Genomic DNA, 17,546 nt, shown 5'->3' on the forward strand with positions numbered 1-17,546 from the left:
CACGGCACAGTATAGCCAATAAACTGAAAAACTAAAAAATGAATAACCATTTTCAATTTCTTTGCAAAACGAAAATACAGCCGCACCATATTCTAGTCCGATCAGAGAGTGCAGCAAGCACCTCTACCGGTTTCGAAACTTATTAGTCTCTCATCAGGAAGCACATATGCTGCTCTTTCTGATCCAACCAAAACAAAACCCCGGCGTGCAGTCCCGGATTGCAACGAACGAAATGGCATAGGTGCCCTAGCGGCAACTGCTAACAAAAAGATTAAGTTTTCACTCTAATGGCATACAAAACAACATAATGCTATTCTACATCCCACCAGAATGAAAACAATGTGAACCTTCTCTGGTTACACCTCCGAGGCTTCTACAATTTGCAAGCCATACGGATGCTGAGACTAAGGAAGATGAGGGAATTCTACAATTTGCAATTCACGTCCCATCTGCTCAGCGCGGTAAAGTTCCAACGAGAATGGTTCCCTTCGTACTCCAATCAGAGTAAATGTAAATCAAAAATGAATAACCATTTTCAATTTCGTTGCAAAACGAAAATACAGCCGAACCATATTCTAGTCCGATCAGAGAGTGCAGAAAGCACCTCTACCGGTTTCGAAACTTATTAGTCTCTCATCAGGAGGCACATGAAAAACTAAACTTTGAAAATTTTGGTTTTTCGACAATGACTTAAAATTTCAACCTACGAATTGCGCCAATAACTAAGCGTTTGTAGGAGGACTCTAGATGCGTCTAACGGTGTACCCCTCATATCTGAAAAAATTCGAATTTTTAAGTTGTAGGCTTCATAATTGTGATCAAATTCATTTTCTATGGGAAAACGGTTTTTCAAGCTCAATAATTCCTGTAATACCTTCAGTTATCCTACTTGACATTCGATGCATCCGATACTACTTGTCAATATGTTTCAAACTCATGTTTAGTGATTAACCTTCGGATGACCAAGCGGGGGAAATTGTGACCCCAGCGTATGTTTTTCTTTAATAAATTCAAAAGTATTTTCAATTTTTAACTCATTATTGTTTTATTTGACTTTAATATCATTCTAGATATCCTCATATTTTGAAATTAAAAGAAATTCCCTATATTTTACGAATAAAAAATATATTCTGAAGTTGATGTTTAGTAAAATACCGTCTATAATGTGTAATTCCAAGTAGTTTTACGCTAATGACGTCGACTTTGCAAAGTAACAAGACACTTACTCAACATACACACCACACATGACACTAATACTCATGTTGTGACTGGCTAAACGACATAAAGTCCATGCCATAAAAAAAATTTAAAAAAAATTAAAAAAAATTAAAAAAAACTTCATTTTTTTGTTAATTATCATTTTTGACATTTTTGACCTGGGGTAATTTCCCCCCCCCCCCCTTGGTCATCCGTGTAACAAAAAAAGGTTGGTCATCGGAAGGTTAAAATCGGTAAGCTGTTTTAAAGTTATCAAGCTCCAAAGTATAATCCATTTGACCATTATCACCGAAATGGTTTATGTAGTTGTAGTGGTTAGGACGCTAAATTTGATAGGGCAATCCGAGTTCATTTGCCGGCCATAATCATTAGGATGGCTAGGATATGAACTCGGATTGTCTTGTCACAAGTCTGGTGTCGTAACTACTAGATCATTTGGGAGAGAATGCGACAAAGGCGACCATTTATAACGCTTAACGTGGAATCTGGAAACATTATATCCAACTTACAAAAGACCGCCAAACGCCGTAAAAATGAGTGGCGCATACAATATTCCAGCTACGAAAGAGCTGATATGAATATTAAGTGGCGCTAAAATGTATTTTAATTTTGATGGAAAATAAAATTCTAGTTTTATTTTAAAAGATGTTTCTATAATAGTTAATAGTTGCTAACTTTGAAGTAAAACGCGCCACAAAAGTGCTTCAAAATACAAACTCTATCAAAGTTACTCTTTTGTGGCGCGTTTTACTTCAAATTTAGCAAATATTATGGAAGAATCTTTTAGAATAAAACTAGAATTTTATTTTCGATCAAAATGAAAATACATTTTCGTGCCACATAATATTCATATCAGCGCTTTTGCATCTAGAATATTGTATGCGCCACTCATTTTTACGACGTTTAGCGGTTTTTTTCTTGTTTACTCGTATGCTAGGATTCTTGTTGATGTTGACGCATTAACTGTCTTGCATAATCTCTTTTGGGGTTGCATTGTCTTTCGATTCTTTGTTTTTCATAGCAGTTCTATAAGTATGCCACAGTATAGCACAGTATTATTTTTTAAACGTATTTCTCAAAATTAATAATATTTTTTTTTTGTAGAAAAAGATAACACACTAGATTTAGAACGAACCAATTCCAACAGAATAGAAGGGCTTCGATTGCTGAGAATTACATGGAACAAAGGGAATCTGAAAGCTAGGATAGTATGGAATCCTTCAGAAGAATATGCGAAATATACCGTCACTTGGTGGTCCACGCCGTGCGATGGCAGGATAAATACGTTCAAGCATTTTAAAGTTGCTGCTATGACTAAGGTAACATATATTTTTTCATCATCGAAATATCCATTTTAGATTCAGTAATTATTCATCTTCTAAGTTTTTATTGGGTCTATTTTGAGTGACAAATTTGGTAATTATACTTAGGCACAGCTAAATACCAAAACCACCATCCCAAAACTACAATAGGGAACTTGCACATAAAAATATTTTTACATAAAATTGTTAATTAATGTTTAAAAATGTTACATTCAAAATATGACGTCTTAACAATGAATACTGTACGTACAACGAATGATAATAGTTCCGCGCCAAAAATTTCTGATTCAAACAACTTCCAAAGCATAAAAAAAGCGAGCTGGGGTCTGACGTCACCAACCACTGTGTTCTCGTTCGCCCGTGCGGTGAGCTATTGCATTGAATGCATTTTTCCATTGCTAGTTGTGCGTGTCGAATAACTGTCTTGTTTGCTCGGTGTTTATATTATTGTATTTAAGACACTTTATCAAAATGGAAAACAAATCTGCGCAATATAAGTACTATATAGTGCCGGAATGCCAAAAAACAACTATCAGAACATCCAACAAATATTTTTTACTCTATCTGTAGAACCAAAAACGGGTATTTCACAAAGTAGCAAAGGTCTTTATGTCTGTGAGGATCATTTCGATGTGAGTATTTATCTAATTAGGTACCTAATACTAATAAGACATTTTCTTGAACTTGTTTATTTGTTGCAGTTGGAACACGACATGGATAACTATATAAATTCAAGATTATGGGTGGTTCCAAAATTATTAAGTCAGGTGTTATCCTGCACATATTTTATTGTTAGCCAGACAGAAAACGAACTTTTCTGAGCCCATGAGGGAAGCAGCCCTTAAAAGGGTTAAACGACAGCTGCTTGAAGATGCCGCTTCTAAATCTAAGTCTGTTCTAGAGGACAATGATAATAAGAGACAGTGTGATCCTAGTTTCACAAACTTAGTTCAACTAGGACCTGAATTAAACTAACCAGATTTACCTCAAAAACTGAATAATGCATCAATAGAGACTCACATCAAAATCAGAAGTAAAGGTATTTAGTGTAAATTTCACAGAAGTGTTACAGTCGCCATTGAAAATATATAATAAGGATGCAGGAACTTCACCTATAAAATACTCGCAAACATTATTTGAAGATACAAAAAGTGAATCAGGACGTTCTGTATTTGAAGATAATAGTGAATATAGTATTAGTGATGACTATTGGTACAATGAAAGTGATTCTTTATCTTGTGATGAAATACGTTTCAATTAATGGAAATATATTGGAAAACACAAACAATGCATCTATTTTTAACTCTAAAAAAGAACAGGACACACATTTATGTCTTTTGGAGACGATTTCGGCATAAGCGAAAGCAATGCTTCGAGAATATTTGCAAAATCTGCTCCATTAATTAGTAAATATTTAAGATCTTGTATTTTTATAACTAAGTTGGCCCAGTTAAAATAAAATTACCCTTAGCATTTCAATTAAAGACGATTAAAATGTATTGTACTATACAATCCCCAGAATAGCCTAATCGCTTTCTTTTGAAAAACCCTCGCGAGTAATAGGTGGTAATAGTACTTATGCGTTTTAAGCACGTTAGAAGGTAGTAATTTCTAAAGATTTATAAATTTCACTTTGTAACTAAATAAACTGATTGTAGAACTATGCAAGAATACAAATAATATCTGGTAATTTCCAATTAAATACGATTAAAATGTTACATACAATTCCCGTAACTCTAATCGCGTTTTTAACCGGGCTCGACTCGTAGCGCGGTTGTGGTCCGTGACGTCAGACCAATAAAAGGACGTTCAAGCGCCTCCTGAGAAATTTGAATTTTATAGCATTTTCAAAGCCTCGTTATAAGCGTATGGGTTAAAAATATTTGTTTTTTTAAGATGCAAGCGTTTTAAGGTCATGTTACCTTATGTTTTTTAATATTATTTTAATATTTAAAAAATTATGCAAGTTCCCTAATATGAAGGAAATATTAATGTATTTACCCAAAAACGATATGCGTAATATGCATATTCACTATATACAGCTGTCAGATATGCTCACTTAAAGAAAGAACACCGGCAACGCTGAGAGCAACGGAAATGGATTTTTGGACAAGAGCAGCATGAAGATCTAGAAGAGAAAGGATTACCAACGAACGCATTAAGAATTAATGGGAATCAAACGAACAGTCACGGATGACTTATCAAGAAGACAACTTATCTGGTTCAGACATATACAAAGAATGGATGAACAACGAATACCAAAGGAAATACTGAAATAGAAACCAGAAGGAAAGAAAAAACGAGGTGGACCAAGACAAAGTTGGAGCGAAGGAATAAACAAAGGCTGAGAGAAATAAACGTAGAAGAGGACCTATGGAACAATCGGACAAAGTGGCGATTGGAAGTCAGAAAATGGCGGAGAACGTTATAAACCGACGTATAGTAGTATATTTAGAAGATGATTTATGGTATTTATTAAAAACACATAATTTATATGTGATAGTATATATTTATTATACAGGGTGTTAGGTAGAAAATAAGTACAATAAACTTCAGGTGATCAGCTGATTTTGGAAACTAAATCCAAAAATAATGAGAATTTGGTTTATAAATGTATATACGCAAATGCTTCGTTTTCGACCTGATTAGGGAGTGTTGAGTTTTTTTACAAACTAATTTTATTTATTGCTTTGAAACCAGTTGGAATATGCAATTAAAATTTAGTGGTTTCTAATAGATAGTTATTGTGCGTTTTTTGACATACAATTAAGAATTTTATTTTTGTACTACACATTGGTAATTGTATGAATTTTTTAAACGAAAAAATAGTAGAAATTTTTTCATATGGTGCACCGTTTTTATGTAAAATAAATTTAAGGTACCCCGGGGAGTCCCTACAGAAGTGAAAACTTCTTGCGAACCAAGCGCCTTCAGGTACACACTCTATCCCTCCTCCAACCTTTATATTCGGTCGAACTTATGTATATGCGTACCCAATACAACCTATAGTATATAAATTACTAATATCTTGCCGTAGCGATGCCGGTCGCGAATTCAATGCTTGTTCCCGATCGAAAAAGAAGTGCTATACCTACATATATTATATACGCGTTGCATGCGTTCTATACTATTTATATATAGGGTGAGGCAGATAAAGGGCCTATTAGAAATATCTCGAGAACTAAAGGCAACAGAATCATGAAAATTGGAATGAAGGGGTTTTGAAGAGTGATCTATTTAATGAAAATATTTTCATCTATTTTCTACTTCCGGTTATACCGGAAGTTGCTCATAACTTAATTTTTTTAAATGGGACACCCTGTATATTTTTACATTTTTGGATTTTCCTCGATGTCTCCTTTCTTAATATATAAGGTTTTATATTATTATACAGGGTAGTTTAAAAGATAATTACGTGTTTTTATTAATTTCGTAGCAGATTTCACACCCTGTAGCAATTATAGTACTTTGACATCAAAAACTCTATTTACGTTCATATGATTTTTAATATAGCCTACTATTGTTAAACATTATTAGTATAGCTATATATTGAATTTTAGTATACAGGGTTGGTCAAAACACGGAATGAATATTTTCTTTATGGTACTTTTTCATTTTATAAGCATTTCCTATTGGGACCGTGCAAGTTGCGCAAAGCGATACCTATTTCTACTCTCTGCACTTATATTCGCATTTTTAATTGTATTGACCAATTACGTTAGTCCTGGTTACTGGATAATTGTCAAGGCCATAGCCCAAAAAAAAATAATAAGAAGAAAAAATAAGATTCAGGTTGAAAACGTGTGATGAAAACGTAAACAATTGTATGTAGTAAATAAAATTAGTTATTAAAATGCAGTACTGCAAGCAAAATACAATTAATTAAATTTACCTTTATATAATAATTGCATATCATATCAATATTGTGGAACAACATATAATTTTTCTCCTTCAATGACAGTAGATATGAAATGTACGTCAATTTGACAATTTCAATTGACAATATGAATTATTTAAGAAAGTTGCAATATATCTCCGCTATTCGCGCACAATCGTTTCACGTATCCCTTCCAAGTACTTGCACACCGCGAATATCTAACTGCTTTAATTTTTGAGTTATTGGTGATTCAAGCCAAACATTAATTGCAACAAAAAATACGTGAAATTTTATTAGGTTGGCCTTGAAAATATTCAATCACAAATAATTTGTCGGAAATAAATACATATTTATCTAGACTGATCGTTAAAATTTCCAATAATGGTTGAGCTATCAAAATACTTACGTAGTTAAGATTCTTGGTGCGATTAACAATTAAGCACAAATTAAAGCAGTTAGGTATAGGGAATGCTTAAGAAATAAAAAAGAACCATAAAATATCATTTCAATACAATACTAAAATACAGGGTGTTCCATTTAAGAAAACTCAGAAAATACTCATTCCGAGTTTCGACCAACCCTGTATACTAAAATTCAACAATTAGCTATACTAATAATTTCTAACAATAGTAGACTATATTAAAAATCATTTGAACATAAATAAAGTTTTTGATGTCAAACTACTTTAATTCTACAGGGTGTGAAAGTTGCATTTAAGAAAACTCAGAAAATACTCATTCCGAGTTTCGACCAACCCTGTATACTAAAATTCAACAATTAGCTATACTAATAATTTCTAACAATAGTAGACTATATTAAAAATCATTTGAACATAAATAAAGTTTTTGATGTCAAACTACTTTAATTCTACAGGGTGTGAAAGTTGCTACGAAATTAATAAAAGAACCTAATTATCTTTTAAACTACCCTGTGTGTACTACAATACAAAACCTTATATTTTAAGAAATAAGACTTCGAGTAGAATCCAAAAATGTAAGAATATATAGGGTGTCCCATTTAAAAAACGAAGTTATAGGCAACTTCCGGTATAACCGGAAGTAGCAAATGGATAAAAATATTTTCATTAAATAGATCACTCTTCAAAACCCCTTCGTGCCAATTTTCATGAATCTGTTACCTTTAGTTCTCGAGATATTTCTAATAGGCCCTTTATCTGCCTCACCCTGTATACATACACATGATATATATATATACGTACAGAATTTATTTCGGCGAAGCAATGACGGTCGCGAATTTAATACTTTTTCCTTATCCAAAAAGTGCACAACGTCGCTAAAGAACTTTTCACTTCAAAAATGCTTTAAACATTAAATCAGTTATAATGTTTGGCGTATGTATAGTGTGGCCTATCAGGCGCTTGTTTCACAAGCTCCTTCGGGTACACACTTACACACTCTATTCCTCCTCCAACCATTATAAGTTCGGTTGAACATATACATAATTCAACCTATAATATATAAATTACTAATATCTCGCCGTAGCCATGACGGTCACGAATTCAATGGTTTTTCACTTTAAAATTTATTTCGCCGAAGCGATAACTGTCGCGAATTCAATACTTTTTCTCCATCAAAATTGTGCACAACGTCCCTAAAGGGGTTTTCACTTCAAAAATATATTTCGCCGAAGCGATGACGGTCGCGAATTCAATACTTTTTCTCCGTTCAAATAGTGCACAACGTCCCTAACGAAGTTTTCACTTAAAAAAATAAAACATCTTAGTGCGTATTTTTCATTTCTTGAATACATTATAAAGAACTACTTAATAAAAAAACACTAATAAGATTTTAACTAGGTGCAAAGTTACAACAAATGTTTAAAAAAATTACCTTCCTCAGATGTAACACAAGATCCAACTCTTCGTCTCACTGACTGTCGTATTTGCGCAAGTGTTCCTGGTGTACTTATTTCTTATTGTCTCACAACAGGCTCTAGTTCGTTTCCTAAAGGCCCGTTTTCACGGTACACTTTGGATGATCATCCCGGATGAATCATCCAAAGTGATTACGACGATGAAAGTAATTACGTTTACATGGATCACCAAGACTGAACTAGTCTGTTCACTTACAAATGGCGCCGACTGAAGTTGTACGTGCTGGAATTGGCATAATAAGTGAAAATCTTTTAAATGAACTTAGACATGTACTTGAAAAACAAAAGTTTAGAAAAAAACGACGTTGGTGGGTAACGCCGTGGATAATTCGACACTACAAAATGGGGGCATCAACGTGTTTGTTAAAGGAATGGTCTACAGAACATCAAGCCATGTTAAAAAACCATCTAAGAACAAAACACAACGTACAAACACAACAAATACGCACTTTAAACGCGACAATAAACAACCACGTGGACCTGTTGCCGCCGTTCACTAGTCACTGCCGATGAATCACAGCAACAAATGCATGTTTACATGGTTCACTTTGGATGATTCATCCGCGATGCATCCCCTAAAGTGAACAAAAGTAGAACTCGGTCCAACTTCGTTCAATATTCATTTTGTATGCAGTGGTGTCATGGCAAAATTAGCAGTGCCGGAACGCACTGCTAATTTTTGTATACAAAACCTAAATTCTCTATTTATTTTTTTTTCTTTTCTTAACCAGTGCGGGAACGGCGTTCCCGCGCGTTCCCGCACCATGACACCACTGTTTGTATGATAATTTTCGATGATTAATAGTTTACACGATTCATTTATTTTTCACTTTGGATGATTCATCCGGGATGATCATCCAAAGTGTACCGTGAAAACGCGCCTTAAGGTCGTCAACGTTTCCGATGATGGTAGTGAAATAAACTAAATACTTTAGAAAACCCAAAATTCTAAAATCTAGAGGATTTCACTCGGAAAAAGTCTCTAGGTACCTAATAGATATTGCTAATAGTCTCTTGATATTGAACGGATACAAATTGATGTTCTTTAAAAGTTTTTTAACGCAGTGAGGTTGCTCACATTCAATAAGTTGGCAATTTTTCGAGTATGTATCTGATTCGGGTGACTTCGCAATTTCTTCGAAAACTGCTTCCTTTAGTTGCACAGTTCGTACTTCTCGAGAGCGCCTGCAGGCATAGTCCAGGGCGCATCTGTTTTGAGATGGACGTTGAGAGGTGACTCAAATTTTTTTGCAGAAATTGCTTGAAAATAACTCAAATAATAATATTTGAGTTATCCTCCCACTCAACATGGTCCGGAACATTGTTTAAATAATCAAAATGTCAAAATATAAAGGAAAAATTCGATTTTTTTATTGTTTTTTTGATTATAACTTTAAAACTATTCATTTCTGAGAAAAGTTAGACTGACATAAAAGTTGCATAATTTAATTTACTACAACACAGAATTGGTTAAAAATTTAAAAAAATAGTCACCCTTGTTGCAAATAGCAATAATTGCGAAAAAAAAACATACAAAAACAAGTATTCGAATTTTACGTTTTTCAACCATTTACGCTACACTTAGGACCTTCATATTTTACCCAGAAAAACTTTATAATAGAGTAAAATAACACTGTAAATTTCATTAAGATCTGTTTAATAGATTTTGCAGAATAAATTTTGAAATCCAGCTTTCGCAAAAAAATTCATTTTTTTTAAATGTTGCAGGAGTGAAAATAAAGCAGATAGCAAGTTGAAATTTTTTTGCTTATAGAAGTGTACGGTACCTTTCATTTGCAATTTGCAAAATTAAAATCGATTAATTACCACGTCGTCAGAAATTTTTTTAAATAAACATTAATTTTTGGTGCTACGCTCAGGACAGAGGTGTTCGATTCACACAAGTTGATTTCCACCAAAATTTCTTCCAATCTTTATCTAACATATTATTTTCTTACTCTATATTTTGTTGTATTTTAATATTTTAATTCCACAAAAATCAAACTAATTTTATTATTGTTTGTGAAATATTGTTTAAACAATTGCACATGTTTAAAAATAATAAACTTTTATTCTCTAAGTTAAAATATATGAACAGAAATATATGAAAGTTTTTGCAAAAAAAAAGTGTTATTTCAAAAGATAGAGTATGTGTTTTAATTTTGCAATAAACAAATTTATTTATTTATATCGAAATGTAATAAAAATTAAAATGTATCAATCATTTTTAGAGGTCATTGGAATGCCCAATCAGGGCAAACTATCCGCTGTCCTGCGCGTAGCACCAATAATTAATGTTTATTTAAAAAAATTCCTGACGCCGTGATAGTTAATCGATTTTAATTTTTCACATTGGAGATGAAAGATACAGTTCACTTCTATACGCAAAAAAAATTTCAACTTGCTATGTGCTTTATTTTCAGTCCTGTAACATTTTGAAAAAATGAATTTTTTTTGCGAAAGCTGGATTGCAAAATTTATTTTGCAAAATCTATTAAACCGATCCTAATTAAATTTACAGTATTGTTTAACTGTATCATAAAGTTTTTCTGGGTGAAATATGAAGGTCCTAAGTGTAGCATAAATATTTGAAAAACGTAAAATGCGAATACTTGTTTTTGTATGTTTTTTTCACAATTATTGCTATTTTGCAACAAGGGTGGCTATTTTTTAAATATTTAACCATTTCTATATTGTAGGAAATTTAATTACGCAACTTTTATGCCAGTATAACTTTTCTCGGAAATGAATACTTTTAAAGTTATAATCAAAAAACGAAAAAAAAATCGAATTTTTCCTTCATTTTTTGACATTTTAATTATTTAAACAATGTTCCGGACCTTTTTGAGAGGGAGGATAACTCAAATATTATTATTTTCAAGCAATTTCTGCAAAAAAATTTGAGTCACTTCTTAACGTCCAAATGTACCAATATTTTTACAGATCCGCCCTGGTCTATCAGCCGTTTCTTTCTTAAATAGTTACACCAGTTTGGCACAAATGTTGATGAAGACGAGAAATATTGTGGGATAGGGTACATTACTTCGACCATAGACAACATGCATTTCTGACAATTCTGCATTTATAAAATTTTTCATTCTTTTCGATAAAAGAAAAAGAAAACAATTAATTAATCACTAATAAAAGTACTTAAAAGCTTAATGATTAAGAAGCGCTAATTTACCATTTCGTATTTAATATTTGATAATCGTTGACATAAAATACTTGATAAATGTTGACAGTAGCCTACTATTATAGACAACACATTATTAAAGAAATGAAAAATACACGTTAAGACGTTTTATTTTATTTTATAAAAACGATACCTCAAGCAAAAAAGGCAAGATAGATTTTTTGTCACAAAGGGTACCCCCCGTTAAGATAGGCAAAATGCCCTCACTCCTAGAATTCAATATATTTATTTTTTTACGTTCTATGCAATTAAAAAATGAGATAACGCGGATTTTTAGGTCGCCACCCCCTTACCCCTCCCCCCACAGCCAAAAAGGTAGATTTTTAGATTTAATTTTGTTTAGTTGGGTTGCAATTGATTTAAAAATTTCAAAAAACTTACACATGTATCTGAGACTTTTACAAAACATGTCCATTTTTTATGGACCCCTAGGTCGAGTATACATAACCTCAAAATTTTTTTTAACTTTTTTAAAGCTTATAACTTTTTCTTGGAGGGGGCTGCAGGTCCAATTTTTTGCATTTTGTGTATTTTATCAAAAGCTATATCTCTGATTTTTTTTAGATTTTTCCGTTACCTGCGCCATCTTGAAAAATCCGGAAAACTGTTTTTTTAGGGGGTTTTTGGGGATTTTCTCCATTTTATAGACTGCAACATAGATCAACTCAAGGTTTTGTTAATAGATTATGTAGAATTTGAAATAACTGAGTATTTTACGACTATCAAAAATTGGGCAAAATACCCCAAGCCCCCCAAAAACAATGTTTTTTTTTAAGTTATATAAGGGTTTTTGTTGGCTTAATGATATTTTTTGAGATCGATACAGCCTAAAAATTTTGATTTTTTTTCATTTTTTTACTTTATGTGATTAAAAAATAAGACTCATCGCATTTTTAGCCCACCAACCCCTCCCCCTGCCCCACAAAAACGTCATTTCTTTTATTTTTTTATTTAGTTAAAGTTTTGTAAGAGTTTTGTGGGTCTAATCATATTTTTTGAGGTCGATACAGCCTGAATATTTTTTTTTATTTTTTTACGTTCTATGTGATCAAAAAATTATGACTCACCGCAATTTTAGCCCACTTCCCCTATTACCCCTCCCCACAGCCAAAAACGTAAATTTTTCGATTTTATTTTTTTAAGTTGGCTTGCAATTAAATCGAAAATGTTGTTCTAAAGCTATTTCTTTGTGGCATTTTTGTAATTAACTATTCTAAATGGGAAATAAGCCACAATTTAACTAAAAAATGATTTTATTTTCCATCTGTAATGCGTTAGAGAGAATTCGATAATCTCGCTGAATTCGATAATGATGCATTCGATAAAAAGGGTTCGGGGCGATCTATATAAATAAGTCAGATTAAATTAAATTATTAGATATTTTTAAGATAAGATTTTTACCAAGCTAAATTTTTGTTTAATTTATTAATATTTTGTATTTTTACAACGTGGTGGACGTCGAAACCTTAATAAAATCATTTTTTAGTTAAATTGTGGCTTATTTCCTATTTAGAATAGTTAATAATTATTAAATTATAAATTACAAAAAGTACATTTTAATATATCATACTTCTTGTAGTTTTGTGAATCAAAACATTTTGTTCTTTGTTCATTAGTTTGTATTTAGTAGGTACCCTAATATTACCTTACATTATACATATTCTAATTATTCAAACATCTGCTTGTACCATCTGCATAACCTATATGTATCTCTGCCTATAATGACACTTTGCTTCACGTTTACTGCCACATAAAACACCATAAAAAGAATGAGGAAAGTATTACCAAAGAATATATAGCTCCGTATAGGTATATTCATAGAGTATTCGGAGAGTTATATTCGTTGGTATTACACTTAACAGTTCTAAAGTCTTCATCGCTGTCTTCGTCTATTACAGGTATAACATCTGTATTGTCAAACAGTTTTGCAAGATATTCTGCTGGCATGATGATTTTTGTAGAATATCTTCCATGCCATAAATATTATACTATGGCAGCTACATGCGAACAACAGAACAGCCTATGGTTATGTTGCCGATTGCGCAACTCGCATCTACAAGATATATACAAGACATAGATATCTATCGTTTAATGTTTTCCAAACCATCTACATTTGGCTCATAATGCAAATAGTCCACGACGTATGCTTGTCCCCGTTAGGTAAATTATTCCGATTCGTTTTTTTTGCACAAACTTACTCAAAAACAGGTCATTTAAACAAATTCACCTGTACCGCGGTCGGAAAATTGTTTAAACAATTTTTAAACGAATTCAAAAAATCAATTTTTTCACTTCGGACAAATCTGATTTAGATTATCTGGATCAACCTGAACAAAAAAGGTCTCTTGTGATCTTGCTCTAAAATTGACTGTTGTCGAGTTACACGCGATTTAAATTTGAAAAACGCGAAAATGGCCATTAAGGCTTAATAACTCGATTAAAAATTATTATTAGGAAAGTCAGAAAGTGACCAAATCAAAGTTTAAAGCCCCCCCTACAAGAGCCTGAAGAAATTTTTGTCATTATTTTATTACTAACTATTAATTTTAATAATTAAAAATGAGCGCTAAGCACGTATTGAGGCGGTCGTCCGCGAGAGAGATGTACAATTCATTGGACGTTCTAAAAAATATCGATAAAACAAGTATCGATCGAAGTCAAAAATACGTTTTAAAAAAATAAAAAAGGAATTTTGAGGTTATGTGTACACTTGACCTACGGTCTATAAAAAATAGATATGTTTTTTAGAAGCCTCATAAAATGTTTAAATTAATTGCAACTTAACTAAATAAAAAAAATAGAAGAATTGTCGTTTTTGTGGGGGCAGGGGGAGGGGGTGGTGGGCTAAAAATGCGATGAGTCTTATTTTTGAATCACATATAAAGTAAAAAAATGAAAAAAAATTCAAAATTTTTAGGCTGTATCGACCTCAAAAAATATCATTAAGCCAACAAAAACCCTTATATAACTTAAAAAAACATGGATTTGGGGGACTTGGGGTGTTTTGTCCAATTTTTGATAGTCCTAAAATACTCAGTTATTTCAAATTCTACATAATCTATTAACAAAACCTTGAGTTGATCTATGTTGCAGTCTATAAAATGGAGAAAATCCCCAAAAACCCCCTAAAAAAACAGTTTTCCGGATTTTTCAAGATGGCGCAGGTAACGGAAAAATCTGAAAAACATCAGAGAGATAGCTTTTGATAAAATACACAAAATGCAATAAAAATTGGACCTGCAGCCCCTCCAAGAAAAAGTTATAAGCTTTAAAAAAGTTAAAAAAAATTTTGAGGTTATGTACACTCGACCTAGGGGTCCATAAAAAATGGACATGTTTTGTAAAAGTCTCAGATACATGTGTGAATTTTTTGAAATTTTTAAATCAATTGCAACCCAACTAAAAAAAATTAAATCTAAAAATCTACTTTTTTGGCTGTGGGGGGAGGGGTAAGGGGGGTGGCGACCTAAAAATCCGCGTTATCTCATTTTTTAATTGCATAGAACGTAAAAAATTGAATTCTGGAATTCTGGAAGTAAGGGGATTTTGCCTATATTAAGTACCCTTAACGAGAAATTCAAAAATGATTTTTAATTTGAAATATCTTAGTGGCGTAGGTACTGTTTATTTCTTTAAAAAAATTCAGACCATTATCCTCATGCGCGCCAATGATGAACATAAAATTCTTAATTGTCAAAAATGCTCAATAACTACCTTAGCTACCTCTTAAAACCCACCAAATTTCATTTGCATACCTCAATCGATTATAGACTTTTAGAGTAATAAATAAATTGTCAGTGTGTAAAAAATGTGACAACCCGGATCTCGAAAAAGAACCATTTTGGGGACATAATATGTTTATACGAGTAGAGCAAACTGTCATTATTTTTTCATGCAGAATTGCCCCTTAAAGTTTGTAGCACTTATTTACCAACACCCTGCATATTTATTCAATTTAATAGCCTTAACAATGTCATTATACATAGTTTTCTTTTTTAGGCTACATACTTCGATCTTTTCGATCTACAGTTTAACTGTCGCTACAAAGTCAGCGTTAAAAAAGTCTCCGCCGAGCAAGTGAAATCTTCTCATGACACTTTTGTGACATTTACCACTCCGAAGTGTAAAGATTTCAAAAAGAATCGTAAACGAATGAGGTGTACGTGAAGCCAGACTGATTTTAAATGTTTAAATAATATATTGTGATAACTATTTGATGTACCTATAAAGACTTTGTTCATAGAAATGTTAATTTATCTTTGTAATAAAGATTTTTGATATTATTTGAATGCTTACTGTTAAGGTTGTGGATTGAAGTGGCGGATCTAGGGGGCGATGAGGGCGATGGGGGCAATTGCCCCCTTCCCCCCTTTCAAACCAAGTGATTTAATTTTTTTTCTAACGGATAACTAGGCACTTTTTATAATTACAATAATATTGATTAGGTATATTATATGAATTATAATTAGGTTAAAGAACCTAAGGAAATGGTTCTCCACAACAGCAACTAATCTATTTAAAGCATCAGTTAATAAAATAATTATAGCCAGAATGATCGCCAATATTCGAAACGAATAGGCACCAAAAGAAGAAGAATATGAATTATACATAAATTATATTAGTACGTGACTAAAAACGTTCACCTCAGTCTGAAGCCGGAGTGGACGATGAACGGCAATGTTCGCCTTAAACTTCGGCACAAGCAGAGGCTGGACAAGGATCACCTCAGGGTAATCGACCAAAGCGCCACAGACACCACAGAGCGCCACAGATCGCCTCAGGGAAATCGACCAAAGAGGAAGGCCAGAGAGGCGAGCCCCTCTCAATACAACGGTGAAGGTTCCAGCATCAGAGGCTGTCAATAATTCCACGTCCAAAAGAGAACAGAAACCAACAGCCTCTGGTGTGAAGCGCCTTCACTTAAGTACAGCAATGGAAACACCACTGCCTCTTCTCAAAGCTTCACGTAAGCTGCCGTGACACACCTTAGGGTCGCTGTCATAGATAAGGTAAACCCGTACGGCAAGGTCACTGCTGACCGGTAAAACCTTATCAAACGCAGCCTGATGGAGGAATTGGACAGAGCAATCCTGTCCACCTATAACAGTCAAGCAAAAGCACCCACCATCAGAGTAGTCTGTGATGACGACCGGGCGCTTGCGTGGCTGTAAAAGGTTATAGATGACCTCAAACCGTGGGAGGAATCATCACTAGCTGTTGTCAGTCAGGATAAGCTCCCGAAGCTTACCAAAGCCTCTCTATGGATCTCGGAGGATGTTACTACTACCTCCGATGACTTAGAAACAGTGCTGCGGAGGCTAACGGCGCAAAATCCAGACATGTCAGTTGCGAGATGGTGCACCTTCCACCACGAGGTAAAAACTGATCCAATCGGATACCTGTTCATCTTCGGAAGCAGAGTCGAGGGTATGGCTGTGAAACGGTTCAAAAGAACTCAATCATTTTGCCTTATGCAGAAACCAAAAATTGTAAATTTATCGTAACATATTTTTGTCCCATCCTGTAGACATAAAAATATAGCTTCATATGCCAAGCGAATGTAAGGAATTTATTTAAACGTGAGAATTAGAAGTTTTTCTGTCTTGTTAAAGGAAGACGTTATTATATTTTACGGTCATATATATTCGATTCCCTGTGTTCCGTTTGTGATGTAAAAAATAGCTACAATGTAGCTAATGATCGTTTTGGCTTCAATAATCCTGGTAGTTAGATACACAAAACGTGCTGCTTTGAGTATTAAAAAGCGCAGGTGTAGGAGTGTGCACTCAGCAATTTCTCTCCTGAGAACTGTAGAACGAAGTTATTTTTGCTGACTTTGCAAACTAATTTTGGATGGTTCCCTACTAAGTAGGTTGGGCTTAGGACATATTTTGTTTTTTTCTATTAGTCGATAAAAAGTGTAGGAAGCTTAGTTATTTTTTTTTATTAGTCAATGATGAAAGAGGATTAAACTTTTTTCTCATTGGTTGATTGGATGAGTAGGGTAGAATGAGAAATGGAGTGGGTTTTTAGAAGGACGCGT

The 17,546-nt window shown here is 33.3% G+C and overlaps 1 protein-coding gene across 1 annotated transcript in view; it reads left to right on the forward strand.

Moving 5' to 3' along the window:
• LOC114329583 (anosmin-1) overlaps positions 1 to 15,786 on the forward strand; it is a 242,873-nt gene extending 227,087 nt beyond the window's left edge. Inside the window, exons 6-7 of the mRNA XM_050641925.1 lie at positions 2,323 to 2,537; positions 15,503 to 15,786. Of these exons, the coding sequence (XP_050497882.1) occupies positions 2,323 to 2,537; positions 15,503 to 15,670 (383 nt within the window). The 3' untranslated portion in view covers positions 15,671 to 15,786. The remainder of the gene's footprint in view (positions 1 to 2,322; positions 2,538 to 15,502) is intronic.
• Positions 15,787 to 17,546: the final 1,760 nt, after the last annotated feature.

This window comes from Diabrotica virgifera, chromosome 1 (assembly GCF_917563875.1).
Source record: "Diabrotica virgifera virgifera chromosome 1, PGI_DIABVI_V3a".
Classification (NCBI taxonomy): Eukaryota; Metazoa; Arthropoda; class Insecta; order Coleoptera; family Chrysomelidae; genus Diabrotica; species Diabrotica virgifera.